This window comes from Schistocerca gregaria, chromosome 9, assembly GCF_023897955.1.
Source record: "Schistocerca gregaria isolate iqSchGreg1 chromosome 9, iqSchGreg1.2, whole genome shotgun sequence".
In the NCBI taxonomy this organism is placed as follows: domain Eukaryota; kingdom Metazoa; phylum Arthropoda; class Insecta; order Orthoptera; family Acrididae; genus Schistocerca; species Schistocerca gregaria.
Window position 1 is genome coordinate 239325523 of NC_064928.1, and position 18097 is coordinate 239343619.

The window sequence follows — 18097 nt, forward strand, 5'->3', positions numbered from 1 at the left end:
TGTAAGCATCATAATTTAATAGTGGTCGACTACAAATGACAAATGAATCATACAACAGTGCCTAAGGTGTACGCGTGACGTTAAACCCATGGGTGTACAGGTCTGATAATGTTAGTTACGTAAGCCCACCCACCACGACCAGGTCATACCACATCGGATGGAAAAACTCTAATTGTCCTGTGGCCAAAAAGCGTCAATCAGAATCCAATCGGATTATTAATTTCCGTGTGACTGGCGCAATACATGTTCAATATATTGTCCACCGTTTTCTGCAACAAGTTGAAAGCGAGAAACATGTTCCAAAACTGATCGAAGTGTTTCCAGGGTCACGTTCAGAATGTGTTGCGCAATGTGTGTCTTCAATGCAGCTGAGTTTGCAATCGGAACACTGAAGACGACATCTTTCAGGCAGCCCCACAGCCAGAAGTTACACGGATTAAGATCAGGTGATCGGGACGGCCAGGCTGTAGCGAAATGGCGGCTGATAATTCTAGCATTTCCGAAACAGCGCTTAACTGGATTTGGTTCAAAAATGGTTCAAATGTCTCTGAGCGCTATGGGACTTAACATCGATGGTCATTAGTCCCCTAGAACTTAGAACTACTTAAACCTAACTAACCGAAGGACAGCACAGAACACCCAGCCATCACGAGGCAGAGAAAATCCCTGACCCCGCCGGGAATCGAACCCGGGAACCTGTGCGTGGGAAGCGAGAACGCTACCGCACGACCACGAGATACGGGCCAACTGGATTTCCAATGTGCGGAGGGCCCCATATTGCATAAATATCATCCCATCCACACATCCACGCTATTGGAGAGCTGGAATGACATGCTTGCGCAAAGGACACTTATCGCGTTTACCAGTGACGGTACAGGTAACAGGACCGGAAGCACCTGTCTCCTCGAAAAAATATGACGCAATGGTAAATGATGCCGTAAACCCGCATCACACAGTGACCTTTTCAGTATGAAGTGGGACTGGTTGATTTGCGTGTGGATTTTCCGTTGGCCATATTCGACTATTCTGTGTATTGACATATCCTGTCAGGTGGAAGTGGGCTACGTCTGTCTGTAGTGCCGGAAATGCGTATCCTCCTATTTCCAACTATTGCACTATAAATGTTTTTCCTTATTTTGTTACCTGAAGATATGATATTTTTGTGTCTTTATATATTGTAATTGTTTTACTATTTGTACATATATATATTTATGCATTTATGTCGATGTATAATTGGTTTGTTTTGTAAATACTATTTGTATTTTTACGCTGGGTCTTGCCTAGGGAAAACTATGCTATCGAAAGATTACATCGATAGATCGTGTGGAGAACCAAAGTGTTTAGGATCTTTGGTAGTGTTAACTCTGCCGCATGGAGCGCGGGCAGAGGGTGTCTGGCTGGAGCAGGGCGGTGGAGCAGGTGTGTTGTGTAACGCTCCCGCGAGTTGCCGCGCTTTCGGGGTTTGGCAGCATGTAATTCCGCTCGACTTGCTATTATAGTTTCTGACACGTCGTCGCGGACGGGAAGCGTTAGCTGGCGCACATCAAGAGCCCGTTTCGCCTGGTGACCGTGTCGAGAAGAAGGCGCGCCAACATCCAGCTTCTGCAACAGTGACGGCCGACAATGAGTGACTGTCGCCACCTCCTCCACCAACGACTTCAAACCTTCAATCAACCAACAAGGAAGACTGGAAGCACGTAAAGTTTTAGAACTGTATGGCAGACCTCAGCTTTTAAAATTGTTCCATTCACAAAATTACAGCAACTAAGCATGAACCTTTGTTGCTCATTGTCCCAATTGCATTACCAAGCATGGTCCCTTCCTTTTTCGGAATGAACCCGAGTGTCGTTGAAATTCAAACGCCAGCATTAAAGTAATATCATTCCATTTCACTGCTTTAATTTCAAAATTCAATTAAAGTATTCATAGCTGGCTACAATATTTAGATTACACAAGCACAAATTAAAAGTGCGAGTTTTGTTAGCATATTTTTGTTTACCTGTGACTGCAGCTCAACTTGGTACGTTCTAAATGTTACTATTGTTAATTGTCCAGAACCATTTAATTCAAGTTCAAAGTTAAATCTCTTATTTGTAAATTGCGTAGATTCAAATAGCTTTTGAAATGATTGTTGAGGTAGCCCAAGACTAACTTTATTTTACTGAATTTCGTAGTGCTTCAGAAACAAATCTCACTATTAATTTCAATCACTAAATTAACTTACAATTTTCCGTTTTTATTAATTCTTCTGCTAAATTAAGTCAGAGTGTAGCGAAATTTATTACTTCTGACAAACATCCAGTTTTCACACAACATGTGTCAACCTTCAGTTGCCTCGCTTTTAGTGCTAATTATATGTGCAATAACCTTTCTTTTGCAGTTATTATAGTAGTTGTCCATAGGACTGGCGACCGTAAGTTTCCCCAAATCTCAGATATCTAATTAACTCCAATTAATTTTTAACGTAACGACCGCACATTTACTTTCTTTATTAATTTTACCCTTTTCTCAAAATTAATTTCCATCAATATCATTTGCAGTTTTCCTTTCATTTAGATTTAACCCTTTCCTCTCTCTTTACCGACAGATTAATTTCGGTGACAATTGCATTTCCCAAATTTCCATTAGGTACACGAGATTTAATTTTTCACTGTCATTGAGGTCGATAAGTGAGGGGGAGGTTACATGTCCACAGAATCTTCTACGGCTAATCATTCTCCACTTTCATGCGAGCAAGAAATTCTAACGGTCTCTATTGCTGGCAGGTCAACAAGAAGCAACTCGTGCACTTGGGTAATTCTGAATGGATAGCAAAGAAGCACGCTTCATAGGATTTCACGCACCGTGCTGACGGGTATCCTCCGTGCACCACACGTTTGAACGCCATCACTCGTCTCCTCCTGCACTGCTGTGGCCACTGCTTCCACTCACGTCGAATGAATTCGTTTCCTCCCTCTACCAGGCTGTACACCAAAAGAACCCATCTTTTCGAATTTCCGAATCATTTTGTACGGACCCACTGCAGTCATCGGACCAACCCCTGTTTTCAAACCCTTCCGTGTCCGGAAGCGTTGCAGAGCGACTTGAGCAGAGTCATCATTCTTGTAACACAGCTTTACAAGCAGAGCGCGATCGTGCATTGAGACAGTCATCGCGAACGACGCAGACGCGAAAGGAGGAAAAGCCGTGTACCCGGCGTGTTTACACCAATTTCAGTGGGTCGTCCGCATGACAGGTGTTTTCATTTACGTATTCTCATACAGGGTCATCTATTGGTCAATTTTCAGAATTTATTCTTTTCTTCTGCCATACTTTTCCCCCATTCTCTGATAATATTACGTTGCAATGTGACGTCATTCTGACCAGTGGTGTTACTTCTACAGCGCTTTGAAAGTTTAATCATAATCGCCCTAGCATGCTTTAACCGAACGTTACAGATTTGTTCTTCCTACTCAGCTCCATTAATTTACATTTTCCCAAATTTAGAGCTACATGCAATTCATTACACCAACTAGAAATTTCGTCTAAGACGTCTTGTATCTACCTACAGACACTCCGACACACCTTGCTGTACCCCACGGTATCATCATAAAATAACCGCAAATTGCTGCCGGCCCTGTCCGCCAAATCATTTTTGTGTATAAAGAATAACAGTGGTCCTAAGACACTTCTCTGGGGAACTCTTCAGGATACCTTGTCTCTGATGAAGACTCGCAGTCGAGGACAACATACTGGCTTCTATTATTCAAGACATCTTTGAGCCATTCACATATCTGTGAACTTATTCCAGATGCTCATATCTTCGTTAACAGTCTTCAGTGCTAATTCGTGCACATAAGCTTCTCAATCTCAAGAACGTTCACTATATTCGAAGCAAACAGAAGTTAGGGATATAGGTCTGTAATTTTGCAGGTCCGCTCTTTTGTCATGACCGTCACTCACACGCGACTATCTCCATCTGAGCCGTTATTACGTATTTACATACGGAATAGAGTTGCACTCCTCCAGCGTTCTAACACTCTGCTAAAATTATTGAAAACCATCCAATCTAGCTTGATTTCCAGATCCGAATATCTTACCCAACCCATATCCTGTATCAGTCCATAAATTTACCAGACCTCTTCGAACATCTAAATCACCTTTTCCTGTTCTCCATCTCTCTGAACATGAGTTCTAACGTGACGACACACAAAGAGCAGGCAAGTGCCGCAATGTACCTGCCACCTCCTGGAGTAACCCACAGTTCTTCCCAATTAGTCGAGGAGGAACTAACCGGATGTTTGATCCCAGTGGACACTTTCCTCACTGTGTACAATCATTTCAGCCATATCAGTACGATGGTAAAATACGCAAGACTAATACCCAATCAAAAACCAACGAGGATTCTCCGCTAACTAAACATTCAAAAGAAAACCCATCTACACTGAAGGAGAAAGAAATCACAACAATAAAAAGGAGTTGCGCGACATAAATGACTGTTGGTAGGCATGTTTTTATGTCTGAAAGATTATGTCTGTCTAATAATTCTTCCAGGTTATATGGCCGTAGTCCATGGAATTCTTCTATTCCTAACGGCAGGAATCAGCAGGACCAGCCATACCTCTGAAGATGTCCAACGTAGTATTGGACGAAACGTTAGGAATAGAATAATTCCATGGACCACGGCCATATAACCCGGACGAATTATCAACAACAGTACCATCCGGTCGTGAAAGCCTCCATTGTATGATATGTTTGTCTAAATTTCTCGACAGTCACGTAAGAGTGGCGCTGCTGGCACCACAATGAGGATGAAAATTAGGTTCCTTTACATGCACGATGTAACAGTCTTGCTCTTTAGGTGCCTTTAACATTGGACGTGATGAGTTGATGTAAGTCAAGAATGCCGACAAAGATGCTAGTATCAACACCTCATTGTGTTTGAACGAGGTCATGTAAGGGAGTTGGAAACCCTTGGTCATGTACGAGGTTGGAAACCACAGTGAAAATCAGAAACGTTTTATTTGCAACAGTTAGGTACACCTTCCACCTACTTCTCTATATAGTCACCGCTCCAGCTTCAAGTGTTGTCGTAGTGTTGTATCAACTTTCCAATATTATCGTCATAGAAAGCAGCCGCCTGTGTTTTCGGCCAGTTATCTGCACTGGTCTGCAGCTCGTTATCTGTGGAAAATTTTTGTGTTCATAGCCAGCGGTTCTTGTGAGCAAAGATGAAACTCAGGGCGAGCCAATCACGGACTGTATTGTGGGTGATCAAACACTGCTCTCGGAAACGCTGCAGGAGCGTCTCCATTGCCCCTGCAGCGTGCGGCCGAGAATTGGCACGAAGAAGGAACTGCTCGACAGGTGTGTTATGTGGGCTGCATGACACAGGCGAAATCTCTAACCAGGCCCTCATACTTGGCGGGAGACGCTATTCCTTACGCATCTTCACGTGCTCGCTGTTCACTCAAAACTGAAAAGGGTGACGCGACACCATCGACGGGCATAGCAGAGACACTGCCCAACACGTCTGTGCAGAACTTTACCGGATTTTCCCTGTGGTTTGCATTTCGTGACCGATCGGAACTTACTTCCTGGACAACCCTCGTAATAGCGCTACCAGAAGCTGGATGTTCCTTCTGCGGTATTGCAGAAAGGCATGGCAGGAATGTAACCACTGTACCTGACTGATGGCAGCGGTGGTCACGAGAGTGTACAGTCCCAAGAAGACCGGGCTGCAGAGGGCCACGTGGCGCTACCGGGAGGGAAGACCATTGTGTTCCTCGTATGGATCTGGCGCGTCGTACGCTTCTGCAGGGGCCAAACAGTGACACGATGAACTGTTACAAAACGATTACTTCAAGGGCAGCTCCGAGCCCAACGCCTTGTAATGTGCACTCCACCGCCATGTGCAAATACGAGAGCGCATCAGAGGGCGGAATGGGGGTCTGCTGTGTTTTCTGACGAAAGCTGGTTGTGCCAGTGATGGCCGTGTGTTGGTTAGAAGCAGGCCGGTTGAGGGCTTGCAACCATCCTGTCTGCTTGCTAGACACACTGGACCTGCACCTGGAGTCACGGTCTCGTGTGAGAGTTCGTATGACAGCGGGAGCACTCTCGTCGCTATCCCACACACACACCGACTGCAAACCTGTGCGTCAGTCTGGTGATCCAACCTGTTGTGCCGCCATTCATGAACACCATTCCAGGGAGTGTTTTCCAACAGGATGACACTCGCACACATTCCGTAGTTGTAACCTAATATGCTCTACAGAGTGTTGACGTTTTGCCTTGGCCTTCTCAGCCACCAGATCTATCTTCAATCTACCACATATGGGACAGATATATTCCCAAAATTTCATTACTCTACATTAATTCTATTTGCTGCTGCGACTTTTTTTCCGTGAATGTATATTACCAAATGGCTACAGTGCTCAACTGGCCAACCAATTCCAGTTTGCCTGCCTAACGGCTTCCAGGGTCAATACATTTTTTTTCAGTGTTCCATATAAATACTGGTCAAATTTGAAAAGTTAAAATGCTGTCACTGTCTTCCCTTTAAGAAGTATGATCTTATGTTAAAGGTCTAACATAATTACTCAGGTACTAAAATTAGAAACTCGTAGTGCCAAATTACCCAGATTATATAATGAGAGCACCTAGCTTATTCCAACAAGCTTTATGCACAATATTAAACATTTTCTAAACTTCTTCTCGCTGACTTCCCCCCTCCTCCCCCGTACACACACACACACACACGCACACACACACACACACACGCACACACACACAAAATAATGAAAGAAAAAAATCCGTCCCTTACTACAATTTCGCTATTCAGGCAGTAGAACTTCAGCATCCGCAATAACCTTTTAATTTATTACTTCTTTACTGCTGCCTCTACTCTCAAAACATACCTCTGAATACGGCTGCAAAATTATACCATTGTACGACACACAGTTCATAAGGTATGACATAAGAAACATTGAAAGGCAGTGGCTCTAATTTCCTGCTTAACTTTAAATATTCAACCTGTTAAATAGTTTGTAAGGTAATTACATGTTTTATACACGGGACCGATTCTTTAAGAAAGTAATGGTACTAGACTAAAATTACTAACTGGTCCAACACGAGGGCTACATCTCACAACCATCACCCACACCTACTACAATACTCTGATCCATCCACCTCATCGATGCTACTGTTCTATACTCGCACAGCTGCACTCCTCCCAAGTCTACAATTCTTTCCAAATCACTGAACGATATGTAATCGATCTCACTTTCGTCAGATAGCTAGCTTCTCTTACTTGTACTCCGGATCAGTTTATAAAATTTCCACACCTCCCTCAACATGTGGAACCTCTTTGCCTGTCCTACACCTCCTATGAACTTGAGTAGCAGAACGCTGTAATATCCCCAGTACTTCTGAACTCTAGCAACACTTTTTTTTCGTCTCTGGAGAGTGCGCGTCCTTTCCCACGGCAATACTTTGCTGTCTCCGTCTCTTGCTTCCTCAGATAACACCTGAGCTCTACCCATCCTACAAATGAAGGCTGACAGATAATCTCTTTGATTCATATTTTACGATCCACTAGTTTCTGCATCACAACTATCAGATCATGCTCTCATCACACACACAGTTTAACATAATGTCCTCTCCAATATCCAATACGTTGAAAAACCTCTTACATTAACGACAATACCTGACCATCATTATCACTGAGTGGAACAATGCACATGACGAACATCATGCCATGCATTTATCATCTTCAAATTTACTTTTGTATTAATTTGTACATCAGATGCTGAAGAGGGGCTACTTGGCTGCTACCAGCCCATTTCCCCAGGGGGTAAAAATAAATTAGAAATTTTCATCGCACACAAACTTTCTCAGGTGCAGCTGCGAATCAGAGAATCTATATCTTCTGAATGGGATGTCCAAACAATTAATACCTCAGATACCTTAGCTTTTCTACTGTCGAAGAACTGTTTTATTGCGGAACATAATTTTTTCATTTGCAATTTAGGGCTCTTGTGATGCACCTTTTTTAGTGGCTCTAATCACTACGAGACTTAACATCTGAGGTTGTCAGTCTCCTAGACTTAGAACTACTGAAACGTAACTAACGTAAGGACATCACACACATCCATGCCCGAGGCAGGATTTGAGCCCGTGACCGTAGCAGCAGCGTGGTTCCGGACTGAAGCGCCTAGAACCGATCGGCCACAGCAGCAAGCTTGCACTTTTTTTCCTTCAGTTGGTCTGGAAGATCTACATGCTAGGTATTTGCAAATTATTGTTTCACCGTTTACCAAGTAATCCAACTTCAGTGGGATTTTTAGAAAACAATCTACCTGTGCTTCTTCCGTTTATTTTATTTCTTGTCATCACACAACAAATGCGGCATCCATCTTGGAAAGTGGTTTCAAGTACTTAACTTTGTTACTGTGCTACTTGGCCTGATACGTTCCGGGTGTTAACTTTACTAACACAACTTGAATGCAATGTTGTGTCTGTAAAATCTGTGCTTCTGCCTTTTAGAACGTTTCCTACAACATTGATTGTTTACGAGGTAAGTACAGCCTTTTTTGCATTGATTCGTTGGTCCATTGTGCTACATAAATTTTAGCGTGAAGGAGAGAGATCCGTCATGACTGTAGAAGAATTTGTAAGTCAACAACAATTGGATCTACCGGTACCACACTCCTGCTTTGACACTAAGAACAGTCGAAATAGTGGATATAAAATATTTAATGAAATCCAATATGTGCAAAATGCGTACCAAAACAATAATTATAGTAATTCTTGTTTCACCACATCGCATTAATTCATCGTTCAACCTAACCTAGGCCTCGAGGTACCTTACAGATAACACTGCCACTACAACCTACATTCCAAAAAATTCCATTCCAGACTGTTTGTGAAAATTGCAAGACGAAGAAGGAACGGTTGGAATAACTCTAAAATCAGAGGATATGTACAACAATGGAACCATAATAAGAGATTAAAACTGCACAGGGATGGTGTGCAGGTAGTCCTAGCGGCGCTCTGTGTTGTGTGACCGAACAGGTCATTGTTACGCACACTCAGTCGGTGCAGAGCTATCAAACCAAGTGGAAACGTGCAAAAAACTACCGATATGCCTTGTCGAAGGCGAAGGGTGCAATAACAGCATATAAGTGAGTTCGAACGGAGCAGAAGGACTGGACTCCGGGAAACGGATTTGTGCTGCCGTGACATAGCGGTTTGTGCGGCGCATGCTGCTTCGACAGTGCTGCGTGTCTGGCACCATTTCATAAAGGAGGGTCGAACACAGTGACGAGTGGGTATCGGGCCCCACAATGTGACCACAGAGCGAGATGACCGCCATCTTGTGCGTCTCCTATGGTTGAATTATTTTATGTAGGCGGTTCGCGCATGCCCGCCCTGATGCGGGAGATTGCAGCGTTGCCAGCTGCACGTGCCAAGAGAACAGCACCAGAGTACAGTATGCAGACTTACGTTTAGGGGGGAGCGCGCAGTTTATGAAGTAAAGCCACCACGGACGCACTAACCCTTTCGCTGCTACAGAGAAGTGCTCCCCGCATTCCGGGCTGCGCGCGATTTTGTCATCACTGCACTGCTAGCCTGTGCAGACACATGGTGTTTCGACTGCTTTGACACCCTTTATCATTCGATTTTACAAAAACTATTTGGCCCAAAAATTTGATTTTTACACATCTTCTTGACTGATACCTTCCCCTCCCATAAATGACTTAATTTTGTTTGGATGTTCAACGCAGTTATTGTGCAGCATTAGACGTCGTAAATCATTGCACGAAATTTTGAAGAGTTTGCAAAGGTAAAAGTTCATAGCGTTTACTTTCCGTATGGTCGATTTTAGTTGCCACTAGAAATATCAAAAAATTACAGTCAAATGAATAAAATTCATGAAGTAAGACACTTCGATATTGTTTTCAAATAAAGAAAATATTAAGCATCGAACTATATTTGAACTCGGAAGGTTCCACTTAGCAGCCAAACACCTTAACCGTTACACTAACACAGCTCGTCGTTCAGCACAGTTCCTGGAGTACTTTAAACGATCAAGCAAAATACCGACAGACACTGTTGGTATGACTATGAATTACTCACGTTTTGTCGAAGTACAACAGGAAATAAACAATTACCGCTCTTCTTTATTGCGAAAAAGCGGTTAGTGAGAATGATACAAACACCTTTCGTTGCTATCGCCTGAATTGGAGGCTTATTGCTTGTTTGTTTTAATTAATTAATAGAATATGGAACAATTGGTATAAAGAATGCATTTTCCAAACTTTCTATAAAAGAAAGTTTGTTATCAAGACATTGCTTTTGTTCAATTACTTTATTTATGACTGAAAGTTTCTAAAATTGAAAACACTCGTCCGTGCTCTGCACTGCAGTCCAGCTCTGGCAACGTCATTCTCTGTTCATTGGCTGACTGTGTTTTGTGACGTCAGATGCGCAGAACGAACCTAAACTGTGCCGCCGTCGTAAATAACGCGCACTTTTGTAGCCAACAGAACAGCTTCAAGTACAGTGTTGGCACAATGTTGGTGAACCGCTCAGTGCTGGACTGGTGGTATACGAGGTGCATTCAAGTTCTAAGGCCTCCGATTTTTTTTTCTAATTAACTACTCACCCAAAATCGATGAAACTGGCGTTACTTCTCGACGTAATCGCCCTGCAGACGTACTCATTTTTCACAACGCTGACGCCATGATTCTATTGCAGCGGCGAAGGCAATAGCACGGCTGGTGAATGTGCCGCCACGGAGATTGTCTTTCATTGTTGGAAAAAGCCAAAAGTCACTAGGAGCCAGGACAGGTGAGTAGGGAGCGTAAGGAATCACTTCAAAGTTGTTATCACGAAGAAACTGTTGCGTAGCGTTAGCTCGATGTGCGGATGTGTTGTCTTGGTGAAACAGCACACGCGCAGCCCTCCCTGGACGTTTTTGTTGCAGTGCAGGAAGGAATTTGTTCTTCAAAACATTTTCGTAGGATGCACCTGTTACTGTAGTGCCCTTTGGAACTAATGGGTAAGGATTACGCCCTCGCTGTCCCAGAACATGGACACAATAATTTTTCAGCACTGGCAGTTACCCGAAATTTTTTTTGTGGCGGTGAATCTGTGTGCTTCCATTGAGCTGTCTGGCGCTTTGTTTCTGGATTGAAAAATGGCGTCCACGTCTCATCCATTGTCACAACCGACGAAAAGAAAGTCCCATTTATGCTGTCGTTGCGCGTCAACATTGCTTGGCAACATGCCACACGGGCAGCCATGTGGTCGTCCGTCAGCATTTGTGGCACCCACCTGGATGACACTTTTCACATTTTCAAGTCGTCATGTGTGCACAGAACCCACAGAAATGCCGACTCTGGAGACGATCTGTTCAACAGTCATTCGGCGATCCCCCAAAACAATTCTCTCCACTTTATCGATCATGTCGTCAGACCGGCTTGTGCGAGCCCGAGGTTGTTTCGGTTTGTTGACACACGATGTTCTGCCTTCATTAAACTGTCGCATCCACGAACACACTTTCGACACATACATAACTCCATCACCACATGTCTCCTTCAACTGTCGATGAATTTCAATTGGTTTCACACCAAGCAGATTCAGAAAACGAATGATTGCACGCTGTTGAAGTAAGGAAAACGTCCCCATTTTAAGTATTTAAAACAGCTCTCATTCTCGCCGCTGGCGGTAAAATTCGATCTGCCGTACGGTGCTGCCATCTCTGGGACGTATTGACGATGAACGCGGCCTCATTTTAAAACAGTGCGCATGTTTCTATCTCTTTCCAGTCCAGAGAAAAAAAAATCGGAGGCCTTAGAACTTGAATTCACCTCGTACATGCCACTGCGTCGACTACAGTTCTCCAGAAAGCATCACCACTTCAGGTTGCAGTGGGCACATGAATTCTGTCACGGGCGTGGTGAGTTGCTGAATCTAGTGTTTTCAGACGAGTACCACTTCAACTGCTACCGTGGTGAACGCAGTTGGAAGACTTCATTGTTGAGTGATACGGCGGACAAAAGGCAAATGTGATGATTGGGTACCACTGGCGATTGTGTGTCCTGCGTATTGATAAATGGCTGAACAGCAATCGCTTTGCCAGGGACGTCTTCGAGCCAGAGGCACTGTACCTCCTGCAGGCTGTCCCACAAGAGCATATTTTAGCAGGACAACGCCCGGCCGCATGTGGCGAGGAATGTGCAAGCCTTCTTGGGACAACGACGGGTTCAACAGTTACGCTGCTTCCATGTTAGCCGGATACGCCGCCCATCGAACATGTCTCGGCTTTGGTAAGTCGGCAACTTGTTCTTTCTGCTCCTCCTGAAACCACTGTCGATGCTTTGTGGAAGCACATGCAAGTCACGTGGCACTGTGTTCCACCGCAACATATCCAGGCACTCTTTGATTCCATGCCACGATGTCTATAAGTTTTAATCGCAACAATAGCGATAACTTCACTCGGTACTGAATTATCACAGTCAAAGGGCATGTACCGTTCTGCGCTTCTAATTATTTCAGTATCATCGTGTCAGCAATAGGTGGAATAAATTACAGCGTAATAGGTCACAATACTATTCAGGGTGTGTGACAGGCTTTTCAATACACACTGAGGTGACAATACTCATAGGATACTTCCCAGTCCGCGTCGGACTTAACATGTCTGTAGAATTCCCTTGCAGAAATATTGAGTCATGCTGCCTCTACTGCCGTTCATAATTAAGAATGTCTTCCTGAAGGTGGAAGGTCACTAACGTCAAAACTATCCTTCTTAAAACGAGAAAACTATTTTATTAGCGGGTTCAGTGCAATGGCATAATCCGCATACACGACGCAAATGTTCCTGGCTCCCTTCGCTGCTGTTATCCCTCTACTGAACTCAAAACAGAAGAATATCTTGGAAACGTTCCGGTAACACCACTTGGCACTCCATTATCTAGCGTGAACAGCTGCATTCACTATCTCCAGATGAGAAAATGATAATGTGTTAACTCAAATGGCGACAGTGAATTACAAATAAAAAGCGACAATCGATAAATTAATCCATATCAGCCAGAATACCAACATGAAAAAAAAGAATGGTATGAACATATGCTCAAATATGATAGAAGCAAATTAAATATTGCCACTGTTCTGTTCCATCTCTGTTTGCGAATGCGTGACATCATTAGGTACAATATAATTACATTACAGGTCAAAGTTGGCTTGCGGTATGGATCGGTAGATCTACTGGCCCGTGGCCTAGTGGCTTCTGGCAGTAAAGAGCAGATACAGACCTGCACCATGCCGACGATGATGGTCTCGGCAGAGGGCGACAGGTCGGCGTCGGCGACGGCAAAGATGTCGACGGTGTAGAAGACGACGGCGTTGATGCCGATCACCTGGCGGAAGCACATCAGCCCGAAGACGATGGCGAGGGCGCGCACGTCGCGGCGGGCCTCCGCCATGCGCCGCAGCAGCGCCTTGGCCGACGACAGCAGAGACCCCTGGTGGCCGTCCCGCGAGGCCGATTCCGCCACCAGCTCCTGTCGGTCAGTCACGTTCCACATCACTTGCTGTGCACCGCGCCAGCCCCGGATCGAATCCCTCGGCGGCTAAACGACGGCGGCCGGTGTGCCGGCCACCCTGGATGTGGTTTTTAGGCGGTTTTCCACATCCCGCTAGGTGAATACTGGGCTGGTCCCCACGCCCCACCTGTTGCACAGCTCGCAGACATTTGAACACATTCGAACTCTTCCATGGATTACACTAGGTGCATACAGTGGGCTACACTAATTCCGTCCCGGATGGGGCACAAGGTAGCGAAAAGAAGGGCATCCGGCCACCCCTTAAATCAACCTTGCCAAATTTGATTAACCATGCCGACCCTGCATAATTGCAGAAATCAGCACAAGCAAAAGAAAGATCACTCGCTGTGCACCGACAATCGCACAGTGATTCTCAGCCTGGGCGACAATTGAAAAGAATTCTGGCATGGAAAACAAAAGTGGCTTTCTGGTTGTGGTTCAGTCGCGAATAAGAACTACATAAACTGATTAAAAATACCCACAGACACGATAGAACATGCATATCTATGTAGTGAACATAGCCTACAGCATGTGTTCTAATCGGGTTAGTCACGTGATTTTGGGACGACGCTGCTGGTATACAATTTGTGCTAATAGCGTAACTTTGATATTACTTGTATTCGCCTTGTTTTATATGGCACATTTCTGTACGTTCGCGTTTTAGTAACGACTATGGCGCGCTATTGTTGCTGCAGATGTACCAGGTGTAGTATGAAACCGGAATTTCCCTATAGATGGTGCCTGCTGGCAGTGTAGGGCCCATGAGATCGCGCCTGGAGCGCCATCTGCTTCCTGCAACGGCTGACGACGAATGTCAACATACAGTTACGCAAATTTCATACATTGGTATGTGTTTCAAACCCGTAAACATGTCAAATTTTGTGCCAACGAGCTATGATTTGCGGACAGCATTGGTTTTCTGTTATTATTTGAAGAAAACTGCTGCAGAATCGCATCGAATGCTTGTCGAAGCTTTCGGCGAACATTCTCTTGGGAAAATGCAGTGTTCCGAGTGGTTCAAAAAATTCACAAGCGGTGATTTTGACGTGTGAAACGACGAGCGCAGGAAACAACCCAAAACTTTCGAAGGCAACGAATTGTAGGCCTTACTGGATAAAAATGATACTTGAACTCAACAGGAACTCGCGGAACAAATGAATATGACGCAGAAAGCCGTTTCTCCGCCGTTTAAAACTATGGAAAACGTGCAGAAAGTGGGAAAATGTGTTCTGCACGAACTGAATGAAAGACAGCAAGCAATTCGAAAGACCACTTGCTGCTAGCCAGATCCGAAAGACAGTCGTTTCGCCGTCCAATAGTGACAGGTGATGAAAAATGGATATATTTTGAAAATCCTAAGCGTCGTAAATCATGGTGAACCCAGGCAAACCATCGACATACACTGCAAGACAATGCTCTGTGTTTGGTAGAATCAGAAGGGTGTCATCTATTATGAACTGCAAAAACCTGGTGAAACCGTTAACAATGATCGCTACCAACAGCAAATGGTCGATTTAAATCCAGCATTATGTGGAAAACGACAGGAATATGAAAAAAAAGGCAACACAAGCTCACATTGCTCCATAATAACGCCCCATCACACACAGAAAAACTGGCCAGGAAAACGATCGAGGCATTCAGTTGCGAAATCCTAAGCCATGCAGCTTATTCTCTAGACTTGGCTCTTTCCGATTACCATCTATTTACATCACTGGGACACGCTCTAGCTGAACGACGTTTCAATTCGTATGAAAATGTACGAAAATGTGTCGCTAACTGGTTCGCTTCAAAAGAAGAACTGTCTTTGCCGTGGCATAACACCCTGCTGGAAAGGTGGGAGAAATGTATAAATAGCAATGGAGATTATTTTGAGTAAAATATTGGTTATTAGTTTCAAACAACAGGCACGTAATTATTGCAACCAAAGTCCGACTTCATACTTCTACACCTGGTAAATAAAAGTATGTGAAATGAGCATCAGCTACTTTTCATAGGCTTGCACAATAAATATATGAATGTAAATCTCATAGTGATATGAAGTACTTCATAGGTAGAATAATATCGAGAATACGGTATTGTGAAGCCTTGTATTATAGAAGTAATTTCTCCGATTTTACTGCCATGTGTTTACGACGGAAGTGCTAGACAAACTTGAAAGTGTGTCTGAATACACTGGCAGTCAGTGTATACATATTTGTGTTACGTTTATATAAAGATAAAATTTATAAACGACTGTCTGGTAAATTTCCTCCAAATTGCGCAGGTATGTATCTAAGTATTTGTGAGTGATACAGTTTCCTATACAGTGTTACTATAATATAATTAATTATAACAAATTTGACAATGTAATAGAAAACCTCAAATATGCTGGGTGTCACTACTTTCACTACCCCAAAATTTGAGCATTAATCTTGTGTTTTTTTATTTTTTGTGCATAGGGTATGGTTTTACTTTTCCGATGAGATGGTGAACAAATGTAACAGCTATTTCACTTGTCTATAAAGCGCAAGATGGTTAATAAAGAGATATGAAAAAAATAATGGACAAGGAGGTTGTGCAAATCGCTTATCGTATTTTCTGCAAATCAATTTTTTTCGTGAATGAGTACAGCAGAAAACGTAAAAAAATGTTGTCGGCTGTCACTTCTTATCCGGTTACCGAAAAAACGGAAATAAAGTGGACTCTGAACTATGATACTACGGGGTGTTCAAAAAGTCTCCCTGCAGTGCCGTAGGATTGTTAGCCGTGCATTCCGTATGCACCAGTGAATATACCGAAATGAAACTCAGTGATATACAAGTTATTAATTTATTGAATATTCATTTTCACTTACAAATTTTCACATTCATGTTGAAAGTATCCCCACCTGTTATTGAATACAGAATTTAATTCGTCTAATCATGTTTCCAAACACGAGCTGTGGCATTTCTTCTATAACAGAAGCAGCGAAAGTGGGTATTGCAGTTTTTAATTCATCGATTGACGTTTTTTATAGACAGTTGCTTTCGCTGGACCCCAGAAGAAAAGGTCAGGTGGTGTTAGGTCAGGCGATCGTGGAGAACAAAGTCGCTGTGAAATTATGCGATCACCAAAAACATCAGCAAGCAGCGACATTGAAACGCGAGCTGTATGCGCGGTTGCACCACCTTGTTGAAAACAACCTTTAAGTATTTCACTTAACACAAGTTCTCCTACAAATGGGTACAGAATATCACTGCAGTATCGTTGTGTGTTTATTGTTTCGTTGAAAAATATGGGACACACAATCCGACGTCTAGAAATTGCAATCGTTACAGCTATTTTGACATAATGAAATGGTTCCTTATGAATACACAGTGGATTTGCAGTACTCCACATACGAGGATTTTGCGAGTTCATGTACCCGAATAAATGAAACCACGCCTCATAGGTGAAAAACGTTTCATTAAGAATATCCCTTCCATTTCTTAATGAAATTTTTGAACCACTGACAATAATGCAGTATCTTGCCATGATCAGTATTTTTCAGTTCTTGCACGACTGTCACTTTGTATGGGAAAAGTTCTAATTTTTTCCTTACTGCTGTGTGGGCCGTTCCGACACTAACATCGATTTCCTGGACGTGTTTTCTTACTAACGTGTTCGGACTCGTGGACATTGTATCGGAAATGTTGTTGTTGTGGTCTTCAGTCCTGAGACTGGTTTGATGCAGCTCTCCATGCTACTCTATCCTGTGCAAGCTTCTTCATCTCCCAGTACCTACTGCAACCTACATCCTTCTGAATCTGCTTAGTGTACTCATCTCTCGGTCTCCCTCTACGATTTTTACCCTCCACACTGCCCTCCAATGCTAAATTTGTGATCCCTTGATGCCTCAAAACATGTCCTACCAACCGATCCCTCCTTCTAGTCAAGTTGTGCCACAAACTTCTCTTCTCCCCAATCCTATTCAATACCTCCTCATTAGTTACGTGATCTATCCACCTTATCTTCAGTATTCTTCTGTAGCACCACATTTCGAAAGCTTCTATTCTCTTCTTGTCCAAACTAGTTATCGTCCATGTTTCACTTCCATACATGGCTACACTCCAAACAAATATTTTCAGAAATGACTTCCTGACACTTAAATCTATATTCGATGTTAACAAATTTCTCTTCTTCAGAAACGCTTTCCTTGCCATTGCCAGTCTACATTTTATATCCTCTCTACTTCGACCATCATCAGTTATTTTACTTCCTAAATAGCAAAACTCCTTTACTACTTTAAGTGTCTCATTTCCTAATCTAATTCCCTCAGCATCACCCGACTTAATTCGACTACATTCCATTATCCTCGTTTTGCTTTTGTTGATGTTCATCTTATATCCTCCTTTCAAGACACTGTCCATTCCGTTCAACTGCTCTTCCAAGTCCTTTGCCGTCTCTGACAGAATTACAATGTCATCGGCGAACCTCAAAGTTTTTACTTCGTCTCCATGAATTTTAATACCTACTCCAAATTTTTCTTTTGTTTCCTTTACTGCTTGCTCAAT

General features: G+C 43.3%; 1 protein-coding gene across 2 annotated transcripts in view; it reads right to left on the minus strand.

The window, feature by feature from the left end:
* The window catches only part of LOC126291814 (facilitated trehalose transporter Tret1-2 homolog), a 179982-nt gene that overhangs the window by 27760 nt on the left and 134125 nt on the right, over window positions 1-18097 (minus strand). For both annotated transcript variants that reach the window (XM_049985511.1, XM_049985510.1), the window contains exon 8: window positions 13296-13544. In XM_049985511.1, the coding sequence (XP_049841468.1) occupies window positions 13296-13544 (249 nt within the window). The remainder of the gene's footprint in view (window positions 1-13295; window positions 13545-18097) is intronic.